The 25061-nt window shown below is 45.6% G+C and overlaps 1 protein-coding gene across 4 annotated transcripts in view; it reads right to left on the reverse strand.

Moving 5' to 3' along the window:
• Positions 1-135: 135 nt before the first annotated feature.
• PAK3 (p21 (RAC1) activated kinase 3) overlaps positions 136-25061 on the reverse strand; it is a 101598-nt gene continuing 76672 nt past the window's right edge. For all 4 annotated transcript variants that reach the window (XM_040084272.2, XM_040084271.2, XM_040084269.2 and 1 more), the window contains exons 4-15: positions 23090-23243; positions 22049-22086; positions 20717-20848; positions 19954-20116; positions 18402-18465; positions 14657-14705; positions 14460-14572; positions 13461-13578; positions 13005-13104; positions 12385-12581; positions 10105-10242; positions 136-8630 (exon numbers count right to left, since the gene is read on the reverse strand). In XM_040084272.2, the coding sequence (XP_039940206.1) occupies positions 8541-8630; positions 10105-10242; positions 12385-12581; positions 13005-13104; positions 13461-13578; positions 14460-14572; positions 14657-14705; positions 18402-18465; positions 19954-20116; positions 20717-20848; positions 22049-22086; positions 23090-23243 (1356 nt within the window). In that variant the 3' untranslated portion in view covers positions 136-8540. The remainder of the gene's footprint in view (positions 8631-10104; positions 10243-12384; positions 12582-13004; positions 13105-13460; positions 13579-14459; positions 14573-14656; positions 14706-18401; positions 18466-19953; positions 20117-20716; positions 20849-22048; positions 22087-23089; positions 23244-25061) is intronic.

Genomic DNA, 25061 nt, shown 5'->3' on the forward strand with positions numbered 1-25061 from the left:
GCTGGTGGCAGATGAAGTCCTCTGTCATGACAACACAGAGTGGCACAGGACAAAGCTAAAAGCACCCACAGCCACACCGATGAAGACTTTCTGATGCTGCACATCCTATAGGAAAAGCTCCTGTCACACAATCCATTGGAATTTATAACTTTTATTTGCAATACTTTAGGTCCAAGTTTCAAACTGCAATATTTTTACACTCAAGACACAGTCATGCACAATCCATATTTCAATTTCCTATTGCTTCAACCACAATTTAAAATAACTTAATATTGGAAACAAAACCCAAAATCTTTAAAAAAAGGATGCTGAGGTCAATAAGATGGATCCATGCCATCAGCACATTTACAAAGTAAATAACTTAGTTCTCTTTTTAAAAAGATCAGTTACCTCTTAATCCAAAGTTACAGAAGATTTTTCACTACACATTTGTTTTTTTGTTGTTTTTCTCTTTCGTATTTTTTCTGTTTTTTCTCTTCTTTTTTCTTTTTTTTTTTTTTTAAACAGATAACACATCCTAAAAAAGGAATGTACAGCAAAATGAGATACATTTCTGATAAACAATGAAAATGTAGGCTCCTCCTCTGTTTACTTTTGTCTGGATACCCTGAAGAAAAAAATCTAGCACACACCAGCATAGGTGTAAACTGGTTGCTTTGGACTAAACTGGAGTTCAGCACTGGTGACATCCTGATCCAGTCAAGAGTTGCAGAATTCTTTTGCACATCTCCAACTACGTGTTTGCAGGCACAGCACCTGCAGTGCTGACACAACAGTGCACGAGAATAACTCTGTTATTCCCTCGCAGAATTTGGGCTCTGCCCAAGGAGGTGCTCCAGTCCCCTGCTGCTGGTTCCCGTGTGGATCAGCTCCCTCCCCTCTGGCAGCTCCCGGCCCTGCAGGGCTGAGGCTTTTCCCCTTGCTGTGCTACAGATGGATTTAGCAGCATTGGTTAACACGGAGGGACCAAAAGCAGTTGCCTTTGTACAGCCCAAGCTCAAAGGTCAAAAATCTCAAGAGACAAGGTTGGGAGAGACTCACAGGCTGCCCGTTTGCTGTGCTGCCCCACTCGTGACAGCAGTTTTGTGTGAGGCAGAGTGAGAACAAGGGGCAGCTCCCTCCCACCCTGGCAGCCCCGGGGCTTGGGGCACTGTCAGCACCTGCTGCTGCAGCGACCGGTTCAGCTGTCACTGAAAGCAACAACCAAATTCTCACTGACTCCAGAGGGAGCAGCAGCAGCGCCTGGACTTGATCCCTAAGCCTGGGGCAGGGCTGGACACACACAGTGTGCAACAGCAAACGGACCTTTCAAAAAAACCTCCTGCCACTGTTCCCTCCCACTTGCAGCGGTGTCACACCAGCCTGAGGCATCTGGGAGCCCTCAATGCACTGAATTTAGGTGGCAGCCCCAGGCTCCTGGAGGTTTTGCAAGGAACAGAGGTGGGCATTCCCTCCCTAGATCGAGTTTCCAGATGGAAAAGGCTGCAGTGAGCAGGCAGCTCCAAGGGCAGAAAAGGGAGGGTATCCACCACTGGATCTGTGCCAGTTCCACAGTCCTGGGCAGCAGCCACTGAGCACAGGGGGCACAGAGAGCACACAGCAAGAGGGACAAAACCAGGCAAGGTCAGAGACTGGGAAGAGCCAGACCTGGGAGAAGTAACACACTGCATTTCACCCTTTAGGAAAACTCACTCCTGTTTCAAACCCCTGAGAGGCGTGAAGGGCAGAGAGGAGCTCACACGTAAACAATACTCATGTTTTCACACCCTCCCCTCCCAGTGTCCCAGAAGAAACTGGATGAAATGTAATTCTTCTCTCCAAGTTGTCTTGTTCAAAATGAGCATCTCAGCACGAGGAGCTAAAGAAGCTGAAGCCTTAGGCCACAAGAGCTGACCAACAGGGACCTTTTTGATCAAACTAAAGCAGCTAACACGCACCTGGCTGAATCCAGCAGATAGACTCACTGTAGAATACTTTATGTTGGAAAAGACCTCTGGATACCAGGGTCAGAACCTGTTCTAGTGGCTGTCATCCATAAAGCTGTTAACAACAGGGAGCTGTGATTCAAAGGTGCGTGCACGTGTGTCTGACGGCTCTTCTGACCTGCATTCACAGCTGCCAGCCCAGGCCATGGTGCCCAGCCACGCTCCTTCTGGCTCTGCACCCAAGCTGGGCAAGGCAGGTGCTGCTCACAAGCCTCCAGCAGCTGCAAACACGGTGCCACCAAACAGAGCACAAGGTACCTCACACACAGGAGCTGAAGCTGATTGTGTGGTCTGCTTGAAAACTGTGCGGGGCAAAGCCACTGTGAGCACAGGCTATTAAATTAATTAGCACTTTTCAATATTATCAGCTTTAACTAATGGTATTGGCCCCAGTTTCCTCAGTCAAGGTCAGATTCTTGCAGAACTCCAGTGTTTGCCTGGGGGAACTGCTGAGCAGCAAGAACAAGGTCTTGTTCCAGGTCTGCAGGCTTGTGCACCCCTGCAGAGCATATGGGCATCTCTCCTCTACTCTAAGACCATTTTTTCTTTTGAGATAACTCTTGTAACCAAAGGTACATGCAGCTGCTGGTAGGCTCAAGCCAGTGATGGTTTGCAGGCACGATGCACACCTAGGATTATGGCAATCGGCTCTAAACTGCATCCAAAGAGAGATGGGTAAGTGAGATTCTGCAAGTCTCAGTGAGAAAAATAAAATCACCCTGTCAGCTCAAGGACAGACACAAGCAAAGAGAAGTTTTAAAGATCTGTGAAGTGCCAATCACACTCAAAAAAAAAGTTTGGATGGTTTCTCTTGAAAGACAAAGGTTACCCTTTGTCTGCTTCCTGAAAATCTGGGATAAAATCGGAGATATTTATCTGGTATGGGAAGAGGAGAGGAAAAAAAAGGAGATAAACACTTACAGGTCTTAATCAACCCATCATTAAGTTGCTGCACACGTGGGCATGAATGAAGGCTCCAAGAGGAGACAGGAACACCAGGAAGGTGTATGGAGCAAGGACTTGGTAGCACTCAGAAGGCAAAGCTGGCACTGGAGTGCATGTCCTGGGTGTCAAGCAAAGAAACACTGGCTCCTGCCTTTAATGGGAGATGTCACAGGGCTCTCTCTGGCTGTTCGCTCACTGGATTTGCTCAGGACTGGACTAAGGAATACAAATATTTACATGCTCAGTGTGAGGAATAGTCAGCAGCCACAGCAAGGATTATATACTGGAAATTACTGCTGTATGGACAACAGAGTACAGCAACAGTTCCTACAACTAGAGGACAGGAGACAGGTACTTCCCTTCTCATGGTGACTGGAATGTGCTTAATTTTTGGTGGCAGGACATAGGGAAGGACCGACACAAAGATGTGCCCAAGTGCAGCCACTGGCCTCAAAGAAACTCAGCACAAACCTTTTTGAGTTCGTCTGTGTGCACTGGAACAGTACACCAAACTGTTCAGCAGCCAAAGATGAAGCAGCCAACCAGTAGCCAAAGATGAAGAATAAATACACATATATTTACAAAAGCACTGGACACAAGAAGTGAGAATGGAACCCCGGCCCAAGTTTGGGATCCAGCCCTGAGAGCACTGTAAGACCCACCCCCGTGCAGGTTCCCAGGAGTGCACACACAGGAGCTCTATGGAATTTTACATAGGTATGGTTATCTTTTTTTTCTTTTTTTCTTAAATAAATAAACTTTTCTGTGCTTCTCAAACTTCCCTGACTTTACTGCTACCATGCTTCTGTCCCAAAACACATTTAAACCACAGTGAGCTCATTTTCACATCTTCATTGCAGGGATGGGAATCACGGTCAAGTTCCTGGAGAAGGTATTTCAGTTTAATTTAAAAATGAAGGCAATTAACCAATGTTTTAAAACCTTGGAATAAAAGTGTCTGAAACTTTTAGTTTTCATTTTGCAACAGAAACGGACTATTTCTAATACTTCAAAAAGATACAAAACTAACTGTGTGATCTGAGGACAGCAGTCAGAATACCCAAGGTGGCTCCCGAGATTTTACAGTATTTGTCTCTTTCCTTTCTGCAAGGCCAATGTCAATCCTATTAAACTCTGTGAGCCTGTAAATAATGTACAAGACTGGACTCCCTCAGGACTGGATTGTTAGGTTTGTTAAAAATACTTGTGTCTTTTCTACATTTAATATCCAGGCAGGGAGGACACAAACACAGCTGCCATCTTTCACTATCAGTGAGTGTGAATCAGCACCAGCGACTGGTCCAAGCATGGAGCCACAGGGATACTGGAGGTAATATTCCCTGCATGTCACACACTCTCAGCTGGGCTAGAAAACAGCCACTGCCAGAGGTTATTTCTGCTGCATCTTGTCTGCCTCCCCTCCCAGGAACTGGTTTGAAAAGAAAAATCTCTGGAGTTGCTGATGCAAAGAAAAAAGGAATATGATATTTAATAACATAAAAAGTAAGGCCTCTTGGGACAGCGGCTGTCTTTAAAAAGTCAATGCCAACAATATTCTGTATGCTGAGGCATACACGGATTAGAAAAAAAGAAAGCTACCATTTGATTTCCTTATTTTTCATACCTGCTATCTTCTGGAAAGGATTTTTATCAGAGATGCTGAAATACAGGTAAAGGAAATAAATAGGAAATTCCCCCCTTGCCCAATCAAACAGAGTAGTTTGTCAACAGAAGTATTTAGACTGTATGTCCAGCAAACATGTGCCATTACAAAGTGCTTTCCTTTTAAAGGATGGCTATCTGTTCTTTTGTGGATAGGAAAAAAAAAAAGATATACTGGAAACAGAAACTGTCACTCATTTCTTCACTTCTTACAGGAATACAAACAAATTCATCCTGATGAATGCTTTACACATTGAGGGCAGCCCATCTCCAGCCCAAATTACTCCTTCTCAAGGAAGCTTCTCCTACAGACACAGATCTTGAGCTGACGGACAAAAATGGGACCTCACAAAAGAAACAAAGTCTTCTAAACAGAACAGAATTGTTCAGATTGGAAAAGACTTCTGAGCTCACTGAGTCCAGCCATCAATCCAGCACTGCCAAGTCCACCACCAAACCTGTCCCCAAGTGCCCCAAATCTGTTAAATCCCTGCAGAGGTGGTTCTCAGCCACTGCCCTGCACAACCTCTTCCAATGCTTGACCATCCTTTGGTGATTTTTCCTATAACCAAACTAAACCTTCCCTGGCACAATTTGCAGCCATTTCTTCTCGTCCTGTTGCTTGTTATTTGGGAGAAGAGACTGATCCCCCACTGCTCCAGCCTCTTCTCAGGTAGTTGTGTACTGCTGGCTCATGTCCAGCTGATCTCAAGCAGCATTCCCAGGTCTTTTCTCACCAGGCATTTTCCAGCCACTCTATCCCAAGCCTGGAGCTGCAGGGGGTTGTTGTGACCCAAGTGCAGGACCTGACACTTTGCCTTGTAGAACCTCATCCAACTGGCCTTGGAGCAGCAATCCAGCCAGTCCAGATCCCCCTGCAGAGCCTTCCTGCCCTCCAGCAGATCAACACTCCAAGCCAGCCTGGCGGTACCTGAGGTGCCCTCGATCCCTTCACCCAGATCAGATACAGATACTGAACACAACTGCCCCAGCACCCAGCCCTGGAGCACCACTGGTGACAGCCCCAGCTGGATGTGACTCCATTCCCTGCTAACTCTGGGCCCAGCCATCCACACAGGTTTGTTTTGACCCAGAGAACAGTGTACTCATCCAAGCCAGGAGCAGGCGTTTCTCCAGGAGAAAGCTGTGGGAAACACTGACACAGGCTTTGCTAAACTCCAGGTAAAGACATCTACAGCTTTTCCCCTCATGCCCTAGGCAGGAGTTGCGGTTGTAAAAGGAGATGAGGCTGCTCAGGCAGCACCTGCCTATCACAAACCCACAGTAGCTGGGCCTGATCCCGTGGTTGTTCTGTACGTGCCCTGTGATGGCACTCCAGATGATCTCCAGATGATCCATGACTTCTCCCAGCACCGAGGTAGGTCAGGGTGACAGACCTGTAGTTCCCAAAATCCTCCTTCCAGGTCTTCATGTAGATCAGTGTCACATTTGCCATAGTCCAGTCACCTGGGATCTCCCCCTCAGCCAGGACTGCTGGTAAACGATGGAAAGGGCTCAGTGAGCCTGGATATTCCCGCCCCGTTCACCTCCTGCTGCAGCTCTGGCCCAGAGCAGAGCAGTTCCTCTCCCTGGGCACACGTCCCACAGCTGTACCCACGCTGCTGCCGCCAGGACTGGCCTTGGAGCATCCCACCTGAGCTCTGTCTGGGCTGCTGCATGGGTTGTGGTGGGTGCAGAGCTTAGAGAAGCCAAGGCTTTCTATCGGGTGGACATCACTGCTCCCTGGTCCAGCTGGCAGGGCTTCAGCACCTTGCTGCACACCCCTCTGCTGTGCTACTGCTGTCCTGGCCACTCCCACTCCCCAGGAGCTTCTTTGATGGGGGGAAAGCTTGGCAGCCACTGCTGCAGGTCCTGTCAACCACTGTCTCTCCAGCTGTGGGCTCCTGGCAGCTCCCTCAGCTCCTCCCGACGTTCCCCAGTTCAGGAAACCAGAGCTGCTCACCTCACCGTGTTATTTGGTCATCTGAAAAATCAGACGCGCTGTGCTCCCCAGGAATGAAACAAAGTTAATTTGTATTTAGCTGTGGTAACTCAAGGAGGGTTGCCCCTGCCAGTGGCACTGCAATGGCAGCAGTGAGGACACTTGCCACACACAGACTGCAGCTGAACAGGATGCCCCAAAGCCAGACATGCTCCTGGCCCGATTCGACAACAGCCCAAGCATCCTTCATTACTGCTGGCCAGACATGAAGGCAGTGAGTGCCTTAAAGGCTACTTAACCCTCTGCAGGACCAGGCCAACATGAAGATCTATAGAAGGAAGCAGTTCTACTGTGAGGGATTTTTTGCTCACTGGGTGTATGTTGCTTCAGTTGCTGTTTTGAGGGTCTTGCACGAGTTGTACTCCTAAAATACAGCAACAAATACGCCATGCAAATGCTTTTACTGAGTGAAGCCACGCTGGGTCTTTCAGAAACAAATAAATAAAACACAAATTGCATACTGAAAGTATTCTGCTCCCTTCCAAATCCGCTGACTTGTCAAGCACAATCCTCAGGCACATCCCCAGCTCTCTCTTGCAGCAACTCAAGAGTTTCACTGCGCAGTGCCTGCCATAGGTGGGACAGCAGAAAGCAGGCTGGACTGGTGCCTCCAAGTAATTCTGCAATCCACTCTGCATTTCTTGCACACTTTTGTTCCTGCTCAGTGCACAACTCCATGTTTTAAGGCGCTTTCTTCCAGAGCTGGCTGCTGCACTGGCTGATCTGAACCTGCAGGCTGTTCCCTGGGTCAGCCTTGGCTCCCAGGGCAGAACTCCAGTGCCTAGAGGATGCTCACCTGGGCAGGGCCTGCAGAGCAGCCTGCTCCTGCCCCCCTCTGCCGAGAATTCCAGACACTACGGGCCTTTCCCAGGACCTACAAGACAGCTGGGAGAAGAACAGGTACCCTCAGAAGCGACACCACTGCTCCGTTTGTCCTTCTCTACTCCTGCAGAGGCTCGGGATGGCCAATCCCACCAGGCTGTGCATTTCTCAGCAGGGCCACGACTTCCCTGGAGACCAGTCCTCCCCCAGTTTGGCTCTGAGACGGGAGAATCAGTCCTGTCCCAGAACAGGTACCCACGGCCAGGCTGCTGCCACTTGTCATTACCAGCACCTCCTGCCAGCCTGGCTCTGCTGATGCTCAGGATGCTCTGGGCTCTGCTGGGCTCAGCCCCAGGCACGGCTGAGCACACTCTCCCCTCACACTGCCCTGACACCTTTGCACCAGACAGACCTGTCCCGAGCACAGCGACTGATCTTTCTGCTGCTCCAGCTGAGTAGAACTCGCACCCGGGCAAAGAGATTGCAGCTCGGGGTACAAATCCAGTTGGCAAGAACAGAGCCACTGCACAGTCCCAGCTGAACGCCTGGATCTCCACAGGATGTCTCGTCTGTCCCACTCTTCATTCCTTTTTGGTTGGAAATGCAATTGCACTTTCTTCCTCGTGTAGAAGTACCGCAGCTGGGCAAAAACCGGCAAGTGGGCCGTGTTCAAAAGGCAGTCTGGAGTTAATGAATGAAGAATTGCCCTTCTCCTATTCCAAACCATACCAAAAACCCCATAAACACGACTTTACATCGTTAAGAAAGAACCGACAATTTAAAAGTGAATGTACAGCTTATTCACAGGGTGAGAAGGAAGGGAATCTTCCAACTGAATTTGCTTTACCTTGGAAATGATTGAGGCAGCAAAGCATTTTCTGTCATTACCTCTCTGTCCTTAGCCCCGATTCATCTTAAAAATAAATTAAGGAGCCAGAAAGCAGGAAGAAGACAAATGATAATTTTTTTACTCCTTGAGGAACTGGGGTGGTCCCACCACCATGACTGTGACCGTTGGTTTGTTCATCCATCCATCTGTCCCGCAGCATGAGAGTTGAGGTTTTACAGAGTTTGTGTTCTCAGTCCTGCTCCGAGCTGGCAGGGCAGAAAGCCGACCTGCAGTGCTAGCGGCTGCTGTTCTTAATTGCTTCCTTCGCTGCAATGATCAGAGGAGTCAGGCTCGAGAGAGGCTTGGCTAATTTTAAAAATGGATGCTGCCCAAAGGAAGAAAAAAACAAAACAAGAAAGGTACCGTTACTTTCCAAACTCAGTTCCTTACTGACTCAACCAGGATTCCACTTGTGAGCAGAAATACCCAGAAATAGGACTGAGGGGACTCTCTGCACTTCCACCTTCATGTCCAGGACAGTGTTATCACAGGCCTATCAATCCATTTTTCCAGGTGTCTTCAGCTCGCTGGGATTTTTGCCCAGCCAGTGCTCTGGGAATGCTGCTTGCTGCCCCAGAGCTTTATTCCTCTCAGGAAACTTAAAGAGTCATTTAGGTTCCTCCTTTCTAAAGACACAAACTGTGTTAATTGTCAAATAGGATGGGTGTAAGTCATTCCTCAGGAAACACCAGTAGCTCTAAGAAATGTTTAACCCAGTAGGATTTAGGTTTTCTCAAGACCTGTACTGAGGTTTTCAGCAGCAAGTCAAGAGCAGGGAGGTAAGAGTTGATGGACTCAGCTCTGGCTTGCAGGGAGAGCAGTGTCCACCCTTCCATGGCCTGGCCCTCCTGCGCTGGCTGGCACCTTCCTTCCCAGCAGGGACACTCAAGTGGAACATTCCGCAGCTCCCTCTCTGCCACAAAACCTGGCAGCAAACCTCCAGCAGCCTGACTGTGCCAGGAAGCCAACAGGGCTGGGACAAATCCTGTTCAGCTGTCCCTGTTTGGGGGGCAGAAACCTCTAAAAATGGGACTTAGTGGCAGAAACCTCTAAGAGAGGAGCAGGAGGGACAAGCTGGGGCCCCCTCTGCGGCTCACAGCGATCTCCCCACAGCCAAATCTCTGACAGCTTGGCTGGGACTGCTTTTACTGGGCTCCTCCTCCACCACCACCATTTCAGGCCTCTAGACCTGGTATCGTTCTACTTCAGTTCTTTTGTCAAGAGCTAAAACTGAATTCACTCCCAAAAGTACAAAACAAGGCCAGGAGATGGAGCATCTCTCCTCTGAGGAAAGGCTGAGAGAGCTGGGCTTGTTCAGCCTGGAGAAGGGCAGGCCCTGGGCACACCTCACTTTGCAACTCCTCAATACTTCAAGGGGGCTTTAAGAAAAGTTGGGGACACATTTTTTAGCAGGGCCTGCTGCAATAGATCAAGGACTGGTTTTTGACCCAAAGAGGATCAATTCTGATTTGATCCAATTAAGAAATTGTTTACAAGGAGAGTGGTGAAACACTGGACAGGTTTCCCAGGGATGCTGTAGGTAGAAATCCATCCCTGGATGCATTCAAGATCAGGTCAGATGGGGCTCTGAGTGACATGACCTAGTTTAAGAGATCCCAGCTCAGTCAGACTAGATGACCTTTAAAGGTCTCTTCCAACCCAAACCATTCTAGGATTAGTTTTAGTTTGAAAGCACCAAGACTTGGAGATTAAGTGGTGGGAGGCACCTGCTGCCTTTATCTGACCAGAAAACTGATCCCTCGGCCATCTGTTTCACCTGCAGGTGTTCCATATCTTACCTGCAGAAGTTCCTTGGCAGACCCTCTCCTGTCCACATCCATCTCCAGGCAGCAGTTGAGAAAGTCTCGGAACACGGCCGAGAGTCGCTCTGGGTTCTGCAGCTCCGGCGTCCCGTTTGTCGCTATCAGATACAGTGCCTGGAGACAAAGGAAACAGAAAACGCTTCCATTCACACCCAGAAATACTCACACAGAGTGTTTTTAAGCTCCAATCTCCACTGGGCAGTTTCTTCTCTGGCACAGGGCTGGAGATGACTTTCATATATCAACAACAACAAAAACCCCTCAAAAAAAACCCAAAAAACCCCTGATGCAGTCACAGGTTTTCCAACATCAAAATGATCTTGCCTTGACAGCTGATTTCATTGGCTGACTTAGCAGGAACTACATCAGCACATTCTACTTCTCCAAGTATTGACACAGCTTCACAGGCCATTTGAAAGAGTCTAAAGGGTCTAAATATGTTATTTCGAAGGATTATTACATAAAATGTATCTCTGCAGTGCTCACTGGTCCCTGAAGTATGGCTGCTATAATACAAAATTCATCGAGTTCTTTGTTCTTGATAAAAAATGGTGACTGGATTAAAAAACAAAGAAATCCAACAGATTATTCCTTGGATAAAAATCCAGAAACATTTGGAGTCTCATGTTCAACAGACAGGTCAACTTGCATGCACAAATGTATTATGATGAAAAGGCATAACTGGGCAGACAGGACCCACCTTCAACTATCTTTCAGCAGTCCCTAAATTCCAAATCAGCTTCTCTTATGTGGTAAAACTTTGAATAATCTCGTCAGAAAAGAAGAGTAATTCCATCCCTATGGTAACCCTCCACTAATTTCAATACTCAAGTAAATGCATTAATGACATCCCCATCCCAGAAACTGCCAGGCAGGAAACAGGAGCTTTTGGCAGCTGGAATGCTGAAGGCTTGGTGACATGGAGAAAGTGGCTTGGGCTATAAAAGAAATATATTCACTATATATTACAAGCAATCCAACAATTAGTGTGCACTATCAGCTCAAATTTTTGCTGTAAAAAGCAGTCTTGCTTTTCTAAGCTCTTCTGTTTGGAGGCAGCTGAGACCTCTTACACAGATCTCAAGAATATCTGACTGTGAATTTGGACAGAACAGGAAATCCAGTTATCTTTCTAACAGCTGATCTAAGGCTTCTTGAGGAGCCCTAATCAACATTTGAGATTAAACGAGGGGATTTTCAGCATCCAGATCAATAATGCTAATTATTTTCACCTGTTTTTGCTACCTGATACAGGGCAACTGCATTTTTTGCAAGTGAAATATGGGTTCACAGGAAACCTCTTCCTCCCCTCTGGTAATTAGCACAGCTGCAGCTCATCAGGGGCAAGGTTACTTGCAATTCCCCTACACTTGTATAACCGAAAGAGTGGAATTTGTGTAATTGATGTATTCTTTCCTTCAGCAGCTGGGAGGTATGTCCTGACTCTTCTGTCAGTCTGCAATAAACAGTCTGGGTGCCACAAACCACAGCAAGCACAGCCTTACAGCATGGACAAAGCTAAAGGTCATGCTCTGTTTTAATTCTAGCCTTAACCAAAAACAAAACAAGCAACAAAGAATGCACACATATAAATAAAAATTAATTTTCTCATAAAGTCCCCCAGGAATTAACTGTGCAGCATTTTGTTTTAGCTGTCAGTCATGAGGTTTTATCCTCATATGCATTCCTCCACTACTTGACACTCATTTGGTGTAGGAAGTGGCCATTTCGAGACATTAGGATAAAAGTGAAAACTTCAAAATACACTAGTTTACTGCAAGTATCTGTGCTAAAAGATACTTTTAGAAACGTGTTTGATAAATAATTATGGCAACCAGTGATCTGTCCTGGAAGGTTCAGGTAATCAATCAGCACTGGTCTGAGACTGAAGCGAGTTTTGTGCCTGCAGGTACAGCTCCAATGCTTATCATAAAAATTCCCCAACTGCAGAAGCATGGCACTTGAAAATTTTTGTCCTTCAGAGATACAACTCAAAGAGAGCCCAAAAAGGGCATGAGAAATTTCAAGCATTGCTGAAGGTCAAAGTGGCAAGTTTCCGCACAGGTACATGTCACTTCTCCTCTGAGGTTCTCAGTGATGCAACCAAAGCTACAGCAGATGCTGATGTGCTGTAGGAACAGTTTTAGAAGTGAGCCTTTGTAGAACTAGTTCAATGATGTGAACGGGATTTTACCTCATGGAAGACAAAATACAGCACAGATTAGAAAGACAGCAGTATCTGATATTTCACCCTACCCTGAGAGGATTTTCATTAAGGTAAGGAGGTTCTCCTTCCACCATTTCTATTGCCATGATCCCGAGTGACCAGATGTCCACTTTGGGGCCATATGCTTTTCTTGTTACAACCTCTGGTGCCATCCAGTAAGGAGTCCCCACCATTGTGCTCCGTTTACTCTGCTCAGGGGTGATCTGAGCACAGAAGCCAAAATCAGCTGAGGAGAAAAATAAATACTGTTAAAGCCAGCTTGAATTACAAAGTCAAGCAAAAGAACCGCCACTTTAAGTCTGAGAATGCACTGTGGAATCTGGAACAGCAGCCATGCTGTGTTTCCTCAGGGCTGTAGCCAAGGCAATATGGAATTGGCCACTTAAAGAAACCCTCAAGTTTCATTCACTGGCTTTTACTTAATCACTTGATGCTTTAGACTGTAACTCCCTCCACTCTGGAAGGGTCACACACAAAGCAAAGCCGCTCTTGGCAGCCTGGTTCTCTCCAGACCTCTCTGCACATTGCAGCTGTGCCCTCAGAGCAGGGGTCCAGGCACTCCCACCAGCACTTCTGGAGAACTGGCCAGCATCTAAAGCTACCCCACACCCCACATCCAGGAATGCTGCACTTGACCAAGAACACCTACTCAATTTGACAGATCCGTCCATCCCAAGGAGAATATTGTCGCTTTTGATGTCTCTGTGGATCACTTGGTTGGAATGAAGGAAATCCAGGGCTTGCAGGCACTGGGAAAAGAAAGCAGTGTAAGGGTAAAAATCCATGACGTGATTTCATCACATGAGAAAGGAAATGGTTCCATGAGATTTCCTTTCTAGGGAAATGGTGAGGAATGGCAGAACATGGTGCAGTCAAGAGAAGAGCTTGCTGCACCAACACTTAGAGTTGTGTCTTTCTAGGAGAAGGCACGCACCAGCTCTGGCAAGGGAAACATCAATTACTGCTACAGACTGTGCCCTGCAAACACAGACAGAATGACTGCTGCTGCAGTGATCTGCTCTTCCTCCTCCACACAGTGACAAGAGCACAGAAACAGGAGCAGCACCTTGTCCGTGCAAACAGGAGCACGAGTGGGCTCCCTCACCTCCCGACAGACAGCAGCTATCTGTCCCTCATCCATACACGTCTCGGTGACAACGTCGGTCAGAGAGCCTCCAGCCAAGTATTCCATCACCACCCACAGCTCATCGCCAACAAGGTAGCTGAAAGGAGAAAACAATGCTGAGGAGAGGAATGTGCACAGCCAAGCCAATGAATAATCATAACCCACGAGTGATTCCTGTATCCAGGTCACTTGCAAATGAAGACAGAATAAAATGAGAAGGACATTCCTTCTAGGGTACACAGTTCTTGGAATCTGCACAGTCTACAGGAGAAAAACACATCCATGAAAAAGGAGATATCTTAGGTGACAAGCAAGTGAAGAATGCGCTTTAGAAAGATAAGCAAGCAAAGATAAATCTGGGACCAGGATCATCACCTTAACTCATGAATTCCACCATTAACCCCAGGAAGGAGGCAATGTAACTTTCACAGTTGTCCATGGGAGGAGGGTGTGTGTGGGAGATGAGGACCACTGAGGACAGAAGTTGGTCAGATGTTTGCAAAACTTTGCAAAACATACATCCAGAAACAGGAAAGGCCATTAAAAACCTCCAATTAGGTGTTTCTGGAAACAAGAATTTAGTCTTCCTGGCATCCTCAGCAATGGAAAATAGTGCAAACAGCCCAAAGGAAAGAGTTTCTAGGATGGTTTGTCAGCACTTTGCACAAGACACAAAAAATCTGATCAACTTAAAAAAAACCCAAACCCCAGAACATCAAAACAACATGGAAATACTTGGAACATGGAACTGACAGATTTGTTTTAGTAAGATATGGATGGTCCAGGTTTCTGAAAACAGACTTCAAACTATGTATGCCAGAAAAGACTAACGCAGAGCCAATGCAATCTTCTCCCATCCACTGGAGATGAGCAGAGAAATAATAAAGAGCTCCATGCTCTGCAGTGATCAAAGGGTTTTTAAGCTCTGGCCTGCAGTGTGTAAACAAACATTCACATGATAATACCAGAACAACTTACCTGTCTAAATAGTTAACAATATTGGGATTCTTATTTTCCCTCATGACCAGGATTTCATTGATAATTAGTTCCTTTTTGGGCTGCTGTTGGAGATTCATTTGCTTTATGGCCACCTAAAATGACATTAAAAACCGTTAACCTGAGTAGTCTGCTGCACAAGATCAGAATGAACATGCAGCGGATGTTTGACACTTTACCTCTTGTCCTGTGGCAATGTCGATCGCTGTATAAACAGTTCCTGAAGCCCTAGGAACAAAACAGGAGAAACTGAGGAACACTTCAGTCCCTGGAAGTGAAAGCCAGCCCAGACAAGAGAGCTCTGCTGCCTGGAGTGTTGATAAAGGGTTCAGCCACTCCTCAGCCAACAGCACAGCAGCACATCAGCCTCTGCCATGTCCCAGAGAAAACTGAAAAAAAAGGGCTGGTGCAGATCTCCAGTGTACACGCGACATTATTTTTAATCAAACCTAAGGGGAAGGGGGAGAAATGTCTACAAAATCTGGAATATAGTATATTTAATTCTTTTCCATTTTGCTGTGTTGAATTTAGCTTTTCCCCCCTTTTTTCTTTGTGTGTCTGGGAGTGTGTTTTTTCCATGAAATGTAACACACAATCCAGTTGGGCCTTCTCACACCTTTAAATTGAATCCATCTGCCAAACTCAGGCAATGTCACACAGTCACTCTGAGAACCCTGAACATATGACAGCCATTTGATGGAAAGATCTAAATACAGCTTTCTCCAGCATGCAAGTAAACAATTTTCCAGCCGTCCTGCGAGGTCACAGCTAGAGCAGGTTAAGGCATCTATTATTTCACACACAAATCGAGAAGGACTCAGAACAGAGGATACTTAGAGAGCTTCTTTGTGTGTCAAGAACCGTAGGCAGCTGCTTCTGCTGAGTGCACCTAACACGTGAAGGACTCTTCATGGTGTCCGTGTGCTGCTTTTGTGGCACACATGGGTAGTGCTGTAGAGCCACCAGAAATAAATGGTGTGCTCACCTGCAGACTAGACAGGGTGGGGTTTGGTTTGCCATCTGCCTCTCCTTCAAAGATGAAGAGTTCTTCCCCATAACGACGTGAAGGGCTGAAAAGGCCCCAGGAAGAGGCAATTCCTTTGGCTTTCAAAGCACCTAGGGGCTTGAAAACCCCTCTGAGCTAAACCACAGCTTTACACTGCCATCATTTAAGAAGCCCATGTGTGCAGGGGCAGTGAGGCAGTGGAGAGCCAGGGAGGGAATTCTCACAAGCAGGAATGTGCATCCAGCAAGTGTGCCAGTGACTCCAAGTGCCGAAACCAGTGTGCTCCTTTTCACGTGTTCCCTTGGTTTGTCTGTTTACCTGCAGGCTGAAATATTTCAGAAGCAGTTTAATTCAACAGAGACCTTATGTCTGCACTGAGAGCAGTATTCTCACTGGGCGTGCTATGCATTCTTTTAATGTAAAGGCAAATGCATTTTCCTATGACTAATTGGCAAGATTAATCCAATTTGTTTTCATAAGAAGTCAACAATATTCATTCAGAATTGCTAACGCTGAGACGATTCTCCTGAGCAAAGTCATATCAGGCTTTATGTCAAAACAGCTCCAGAAATTAGAATGCTTTTGGAATGCTCCAGGCCACCTGTGAGTTTAGATAAAGGTAATTTAAGTAAAGCTGTGAATGAATTGCAAAGGCTTTGCAATTCCGCATTACAAACTTTTACTTGTGAGTAACTCATTTCTGCTCAGTGACCTTTTATCAGTTCTGCAGCACCTCTAGTGCAGTTAGGCAAGAGCCAGGACTCCCCATTAGACCTGTGTCACTGTGATGCAGTGCAGCACTAACCAGGCTGCTCAGGGCTCCACACCGATTTATCTTGCTACAAGAGCTAACACTGCTTGAGCAAACACCACCTCTTTATCAAGTGCTAGTTAGAACTAAGTTTCCTCTGGCGTCAGCAACATTTTTACTCCTCAGCTGGAGACACACAACAAAACAGGGACTCAGCACTGACCTGTTCTGCAGCACAGGCCTGCTGACTCCTGTTCACTGCAAAGTGCCTGTAAAACCATCACACTATTTATTCACTTCCCACCTGTATGAAGCCATGAAGTGCAACGTGCTGGACGAATTGTTTTTCTTTACATAAGCAGCTGCTCCCTGCCTGCAGTTCTCTGAGCAGCCACACCTCTCCATCCCTGCAGTGCTCTCATTAGCAGCTACTACAAACCTGCTCATTTCCAACACAACACTTGCCTTTGGCATAGCTGTAGCCAGCTCACTGCAGAGGTGGCAGCTCAGCAACTGGCACCTGCATTAACTGAGCACATCAGCACTGCTGAGACAGTGCCACAGCCCAGCACTGCTGCAGACACCCAAACCCCAGCCATGCAGCACTTTGGGTCCTCCTGATTGATCATCCTGTTTGATCAGCTTTCTGATGATCTTTCCCTTTAGGATCTTGTCCTACCACAGTAAATTGGCCTGCAGTATTAGAGGGATGAGTTAGTTAATGGCAGCACACTCACTCCTCTCCAAGGAGGCTGTGCACTTTTCAGGCTGTACTAAAAGCTGGGGGAAACCCATTTAAATACCCTTTTAGGCCACACACCGGCCACTTGTCTTTCCACCAGCTGTCAAGGCACCTTTGTACAAGCTCAATCCTAGGACAATCAAAATAAGAGACTGCGAGGGTGATGGTCACATTTTCACAGTGACAGCAATAATCTGCTTCACACACATGTTTATTCTGCTCTCACTTGTTCAGCTGACACTTCTTTTCTAAGAGACAGGCACAGCTTGAAGTATCCACTGACATTTTACAAATGACAGCAAGAACCAAAGCTTCGGGTAGGAAGCAAGCTGGAATTTGAGAAAGGGTTTTCATACAATAAAAGGAGCATAAACACTTTCCCACAAGGGCCCTACCAAACCAGAGAGATCTCAGATAAAACCTGCCAGAGAAAGAGCACCAGTGTGTCGGCCTTCCTGCAGCACACCAACCATTCTAGGTCAGCAACAGGCTACTCTGAGCTCAGAGCTCACCAACAGTTAAGGCACAAAAATATCTCCTGATGCCAGTCAACAGCTCCCTTCCTACACTGACAGCAGTGTCCTGGTGTTACACAGATGGTGCCAGTCCTCCTGGAACTCCTGGAACCACAGACTGCCAAGCAAACGCTAGCGGTGCAGGCACTCTGTACTTGAAATGCAAGTCACATACCTGATTTTGAGGTAAGTTCTTTTGTTCTTGCCTCCTCACACAGGAAATGTTTCAAATTGATCCAATTTACAGTAAGCAAAGCTGGGTGTCAAAAGGGAATGGCTCAGGTGATTATTCTCAATAAATGCCTAGAACCTGCAGGATCCACAAGAGATCCATCATGAGGCAGATGATGTACTTTCCTCTGAAGTGCATTGGCACTGTGTCTATTACTGAATTTTTGGGTTTTACAACCCCTGCTAGAAAAAAGAGCTTATTATTTCATCTCTGGTTTCAGTTTCTAAACTATGTGGTTATAAGCCTGACCACTGAATATTGTTTTAAGCAAATATTTGAAATAAATGTTATTGAGAGCTGTCAGCTGACAGCTCTCAGGTGACAAGTTACTCTTTTAGGTAATAACGTTTCTTCTCCTTTCTTGAGCACCGTCATATTATTTTGAGACACACAAAAATGATTTCTCTGAAGAAAATAAGCAAACGAGAGCCACACACTTGAGGGACAGGAGATCCTTCAGGCCCTGCTCCTTGCTGCAGATAAGATACTCTCAGCATCACGATGTCTTTGATGATGACTTCTGACCACAGTTACAAATTCTGATCAGTACTGAGAGATAGGAGGATCTAAAGCTGATCATATCTGAGTTCTTTGGAGCTTTCTGACCTTCATGCTTGATATTACACCAGCAAAACAGCTGGCCCGTGGTTTTGCACAAGTAACTGGGATATGACTTACCCTTGGCCAATTTTTTCAAATCGAGTGTATTTCTTCTTAGGATCTCCCACGCTCACAATGCTCCCTGAAAGAAACAAAACACAAGATTCTCACTTCAAAACAGAGATTTCACCTTCCAGCAGATCCGAAATGCAGCTCCACTGTTCCCTGTGCTTAAGCCAATGTACATCAAACAGTAAAACATTAAAATCAACAAAGTGACAGGTACGCAGCTCCCTCTCAGACAAGCACTCCCTGCTCTGGACAAAAGATAAACCTATCAGCTATTTTGATGTCTTTAAGCACTTTCCTTTATCAAGTCCTAAATTAAGTGGATAAGAAAGCTCAATTGGGCCAGTTCTGTTTTATAGTTACCAGTGGAACATAGTCATGATTTCATTACAGACAGAATTTTATTTGATCTTATCTCAATATTACAGGCTTTACTCACTAATAAAACTCTAAAAGCTCTAAAAGAACTCAAGTTATTTCAAGCAGAAAGAATTATGAAAGCAATTTTAGATAAAAGAGTGCAGGGGACATCTTCCTAAAAGTAGCATAGAAACAGGGGGGAGTTGTGGGGGGAGTGGGCAAGGTGGAGAAGTCATGAGAGTTAAAACAGAACAAGCACCACACTGCTTAAATATAATGAATTCAAGACTCTGATAAAAAAGCATCATGTAGATCAATCTGCTTTTTTTTACTAACAGTTAATGACACAGAGTAACCGGGGCTCTGTTCTGAACCCAGCCATTTAATCTGAGAACACTGCACTGGCAGCTAGCACATGCAAGAAGCAAATTAAATTGGTTGCACTGCAGAATCACAAAGGGCTTGGTGTGCTTCAACAGAGTATGATCTGCACAGGGGTTGGGGCCAATAGTGAGGGTTCCAACAGTACTGACAGGCTGGGAATTAGCCATGAAAAAGTGCTGTGTTATCTCAGGAATGTATAGCAGATGCTCCTTTCAAAGGAGAGCTCACCAACAAAATTGTAAAATTCCTATAAAAATGAACTGCAGAAGTAGGAGGAGCAATAACAGTCACGAAAAGGACAGCCTGGAAAATGTGTGACTGTCTCAAGGAGAGCTCACTGAGGCTGAAGGAACCAGCTTAGTGCTGCAGTTGTCTACTGGCAAAAAACCCCACACCAATGAAAAAACCTCCTACAAACAAAAACCCAACAGATTTTTGCAAAGTATTTTGACTTCGATGACTCCTCATGACAAGCTAGGAGTCTAAAGAGAAATTAGGAACCCAAACATTCTGTTCCACTGGGCCATCAGTACACAGGAGCTCCCTACATCATTCACTAGGTCACAGCCTTTTGCTCAAGCAGAAACAATCTCTGCTTCTGCCTTCAGCACAGAAGGAAGCTCAGGCAAACCCAGCCCAGGCCCAGCTGCCCTCAGAGGCAGCAGGAACACCCCGAGGGTTCTCTCGCTGCCTCGAAGCACAACAATTTCTGTAAATGACTCTGTGACACCAAACTGAGAGAAGCATTTGGTGCAGCTAACGCTGACACATGCAGGAAATACACTGCTGCAGCAGACTCGAAACACCCAGGACATACTCAGTTTCTCTAGGATCTCCTCATCTGTCATCTTGGATTTTTTTCGCTGCCGGTCTGTGTTTCTGTACAGAGTGTTTGTGTTGGAGTTTTCAGGTTGGGGAGTGGTGGCTTCTTTAGCTGGTGCTGGTGCAGCGGCAGGTTCAATAACAGAGCGTGTGTAGATCTGTGACAAGAAATTATTTAGTGTCAGAAAGGTGGCTGGCAGAGATTCCCCCTGAGATCCTATTTCAAGTACAAGCCCTTAGGAAGATCGTGTCAGCCACATCCAGGACTCTAAAACTGGTTTTGCTGTCCACTTCTCAACTGAACAAGCAAAAATGAAAGGTAACAAGTTCATGGGCAGTTTCATGTTCAATTTTTATGGATTTTCTGACACAGTCCACGGAGAGGGGCAGGTACCTCCAGAGGACAGCGTGTCCTGTGTATCTTGCCAGGATGTGAACTGCATCTGTGGACTGCTATTCCTGCTGGCAGGGAACCTGCACAGCTGGACAAAGTGGCTCATTTTCACACCTGCAGCATTAAAGGGTGTGATGGTACCTCTTACCTGATACAAGAACAAAGTGTCGGTCCCCACCAGAGTCCCAGGAAATGTGAATGTGGAAGTTCAAACCCCATTTTCCCAGAGTCAGTGGCTGGAGTGAAGCTCCATGACAGAACTTCCACCCAAGCCCCCTCAGCTCCAAAGAGCAGGCGCTGTCTGCTCAGCAACTTGCAGCTCTGCACTGCACCAAACACAGACCTAACCAACGCTGGCACTTACTGATTTCGTGTGTTCAGGCCGCGGGGCGATAACAGGCGGAGGTTCATTGTCATCTTCCTCCTCTTCATCATCTTCATCCTCTTCTTCAGACACAGAGGGAGCCAGAGGAGGTTCTGATGCTGTTTTTGTGCTCTGTGGACAGACAGCACTGTGAGTGAAGCTTTGACAGCTACCTACACCCTTACTCTTCCTAGACATCAGAGGCCAGTCCAGAGATGCACACGCTCCTGTGGGCCAAGTTCTAAGTTAAACTCAGCACAACACTTAAAGGTTGAGGTGCACTGAACCCCTCCAGTCCCAGTTGCTGCTCAGAGGCAGGGGCTTATGTCATCCCAAATTTCCTGGTGAAACAAAAAAACTAAAATGTGCCTCGTGAAGCGTTTACCAACTGCTTTAAAGCTGGCTGCAACAGGACAACTAGAGACCTGGAGCTAATCAAAGGCACCGTTCATCATATTCACATCTGTCTTTAAAATGCCATCCCTTTTGTCCAGTAGGAATACCAGCAAGGGAAGCCCACAGCAAACAGGGAGACCCGAGTCGGTAGTTTTGTCATGCTGACTGTTTCACTACTGCCTCTGTCTGCTAGACAAAAATACTACAGCATCTGCCAAAGGGTCCACACCCACTGGAAAAGCCACTGGGAAGGCTCACTCTGCTCTGGTGAACACCTCTGCTCTGGAGAACACCACACTTCCTCTGAGAAGCGTGCTTTAGTAAAGATAAAGGAAGTGGCATTGATTGAAAATCTGGAGTGTGAATATTCAAAGATCATTTTCATTTCATTATACACAGTTGGCTATGTAATCCCAAACCTCACATGAAGCTGCTTAACACTTTAAAATAAAAGCCAAATCCCCATTCAGTCACTTGCTATTTGATTCACTAACAATAACCCTTAATAAGTTTGGTCAGTATTAATGTGTATGTCACTCCTACATCTCTGGGATTGCTATTGCAATCCAGCATTAATTAGAGTGGATGGTTATTTAAAACTCTCCTTCAGTGGTTCCAGTGAGTTACGTATCAATTATAACCTTATTTATATTCAGTTATATATCCAGCTGTTAGGAGAAATTATGAAACTTGATAGAAATGAGATTGTAAATTTTTAAAACTAAATTAAAATGGGCTCATTAAGCGGTGCTGCATATTGTTGTGAATGATATACACCACGGGTAAAACCAGCCAGCAATCTCCTGTCTGCTAAACCAAACTTAGACCTTTTTAAAAAGATCTCAAACAGAAAATCAGAAATCAGCCAGGGAAAGCTCACGGCTTGCTTCACAATTCTTAAACACTAGGAAGATCAGAAGTTCCTTTCCTACTCACCGATGGATGGGCTTCTATGTATCCATGGGCGCTTTTATCTGCAATGAGCAAAGAGATGCTGTTAGAAAAAAAACCTGTTTTGGGGAAGCCCACAGAACAAGCCAACCCAAATGGAGATCATTTTTATTTCACACCATCCCTTCACGAGCAACAGCAAGAAGAAAACAGGCCAAAATTCCAGACTGCCTCTATTTATTGCCCTGTTTGCCAGTAAATAAATAAATACAAATTTGGTCAAGAAAATGCAAATTGTTCTTTAACTGTCAATGCTTCTGTTCCACCCAAGAGCTAAAGCAGTTTTTCCACCTTTTCTTCCTGTGTTTTATTTTTTCCAATTAATTGCATGCATTCATTCTCATTAGCCTCCTGACAACATTTCCCCACAAAAGTTTCCTCAAGACCCCCCTCAGCCGTTGCAGCTCTGTTCTCACAAAGCATGAGAACAGCTCCTGGGCTCAGGAGCACACATGAACTGTTCTGGAATTCTGCATTTCATCAAAAAGGGAATTGCTATTTTAGCTTGCAGTAAGTGTCAAATTAGTCAAATCCTTTCCTTATGGAATATGGAGGGAAAAAAAATAAAGCTTTCTCTCAATCCTGGAGATAAGTGGACAGCTTTTAGAAAGAATTGTGAGAAACTTCTGCATTTTGGAGGTTGTCTTGCTTGAACTTTCAAACTGAGGAAATGATCCACTGCCACAGAGGATCCTCTGGAGGACATGGAACCCCAGCAGGTCACATTCCAAATGCTGTCCACACATCCCCCCTTTTGTAGCTGAGGCTGTGGACAGGCACTCTGCCAAACTAATGCTATCTTAATTTGTTTCAAAATCTTGGATAGTTCTAAAAACCTGCAACAAAGCAAGGTCACAATTTTAATGATGTCTGGGGGGAAAAAAAAAAAAGGGAAAACTGGAATTAGTTTCAGGAGTATTCCACAACGTGGAATTGGTTAAGGTTGCTTCCTGACCACCTGAATGTTGAACTTTGCTCTGACTCGTTTTGGAGCCTGACCTCCCCTGTTGGGAGATGCCAACTTACCTCCTGACGTAAAGCTCATGTATTTCTGGTTGTTAACTGTTTCTTTCGAATCATAAAACTTGAGAACGTCTAGAACAGCCTGTGGGTTCTTCTTCTGCTCCAGTTTTGTTATGTTGGAGGTCTGTAGTAGCCTGGCCCACTGCTCTGGAATGCCCTGTAGGTGTTGAGTGGAAACAAAGTGGGTTTGGAGTATTTAAAATCTGCAGCCTCACAGATCTTTACCAAGATCCCATGCTTGCTGTAAGATTACTTGCAGAAATTTCGATTGACACCTTACAATTAAAATTAGATGCCATCATTTCTTCTTTATCAAAAAAACTAGCTAAAACCAGGACCCAACTTTAAAAAGAAAATAAAGTAATGACTGTGAGAGGTAAAAAAGGGCATGAAACTTCAACTCTGCTCTTCAATGGAATAACGATTTAAGGCTTAAGCTTGTTTGCCTGGTGATTCAGGGCAGGCATAACAAGACTACTCTCTATTGGTGGACAACACAGTGTTTTTTAGGAGCTTTACAGTGGACTTTCCGTGCTTAGGAATGCAAACACATTTTGCTGAAATGATCGCTGCTGTCTGATTCAAATAATAATTAATATATGTAATTAATTTCCAGCATACCAGGGAACACTGCAGGGTAAAGAATCTGCCTTTCAGCTCTCAAAATCCTGACACTGAGGTGTACCACAGCTGTAAAGGATGCCTCTAGATTCTCTACTGCAAACATACAGAAACCAGGGACTCAGAAAACAGGCTGAGGGTGCCAAAGCCTTGGATGAATTCTTGGACATCTTATGGGTGAGGTGGAATTTGAAAATCGATCCAATCACTAAAAGCCCCAGCTCTGCGCTGAAATTCTGTTGGTGAGAACTTGGTTCAGTCACCCAGGATAATTCCCTGATTTCCCCCTTTAGTGCCCAGCTGACACTGAGCAGCGAATTGCAGGGCTCACTGAAGGAAAAACCTGCCACCCCAATCTACTCTCACACAGCTTCTCCTCAGAAATCGTCCACAAAACGACGTGGGCCTCCAAAGTTTGGGATAGATGAAAAAAGAAGTGGGAAAAGCCAAGCAACAAATCTACTGCACACACATCAACCTGCTGCTGCAGTGCTATGACATCTCAAAGAAGCGTTTGGGGCCTGTGACGCACCTCTGGGAGCTTCCCTGGGCACATCTGTGAGCCATAGAGATCTGGCTGCAATGGACGTAAATAAAGAAAGAAAAGAAAGTTAAAACAGAATGTGGGAAAACTTAGAAGGTGGTAGGAGGAGGAAACCAATGGGCCAGATTGAGCAAGTCCCATCCAAAATGGGAGTTACGAGGTGGATACCAAATAGATCAGGTGGTAGACAGGCTACAGGAAGGCAGGTTTAGGAAAACAGAAAAATCACAAAGTTTGGAAGCATCATTCCCCCTCCTCTCGCTTTTAAACAGTTTTTCTCTCCTCACAAAAATACATTCCTGACAATTAATGGCAACTGACTAGAAAAATTACATGTGATTTCCCTTGTCAATTTAAAATTAATTAAAAAAAAAAAGGGAGAAAGATCTGGGCTTTTGCTGTTTGGCTAGTTTTGAAGGCAGATCACCATTTTTGAATGGCTCTATAAAAGTTTTCTCCAGGTTTGGGGGCTCTCCAGCCCCAAGATCACCATTTGACCAGTGGAGAGAGCAGATGGTCAAAGTCAGATTGTGAAATCTGGGAGGTTGTACCCTGCCACAACACAAACAATCTGTGTCAGACTGAAAATCAGCACAATTGTAAAGAAATGCCTGATTAGATTAGGAACGTGCAACTTCTTTGGATCTACAGCCACAACTTTTCCCACTTACTAATGTCATAATCTAGAAGCTTTAAAAGTTTGGTGGGTAACCACATTTTTTTTCTAGGCTGGGGATGAGGAAATGGTTTCAAACATGCATGACTTACAAAAAACACTCCCCAAAGGCCTGCTAACCACGCTGTCCTTCA

Source organism: Hirundo rustica, chromosome 21 (genome assembly GCF_015227805.2).
Source record: "Hirundo rustica isolate bHirRus1 chromosome 21, bHirRus1.pri.v3, whole genome shotgun sequence".
Classification (NCBI taxonomy): domain Eukaryota; kingdom Metazoa; phylum Chordata; class Aves; order Passeriformes; family Hirundinidae; genus Hirundo; species Hirundo rustica.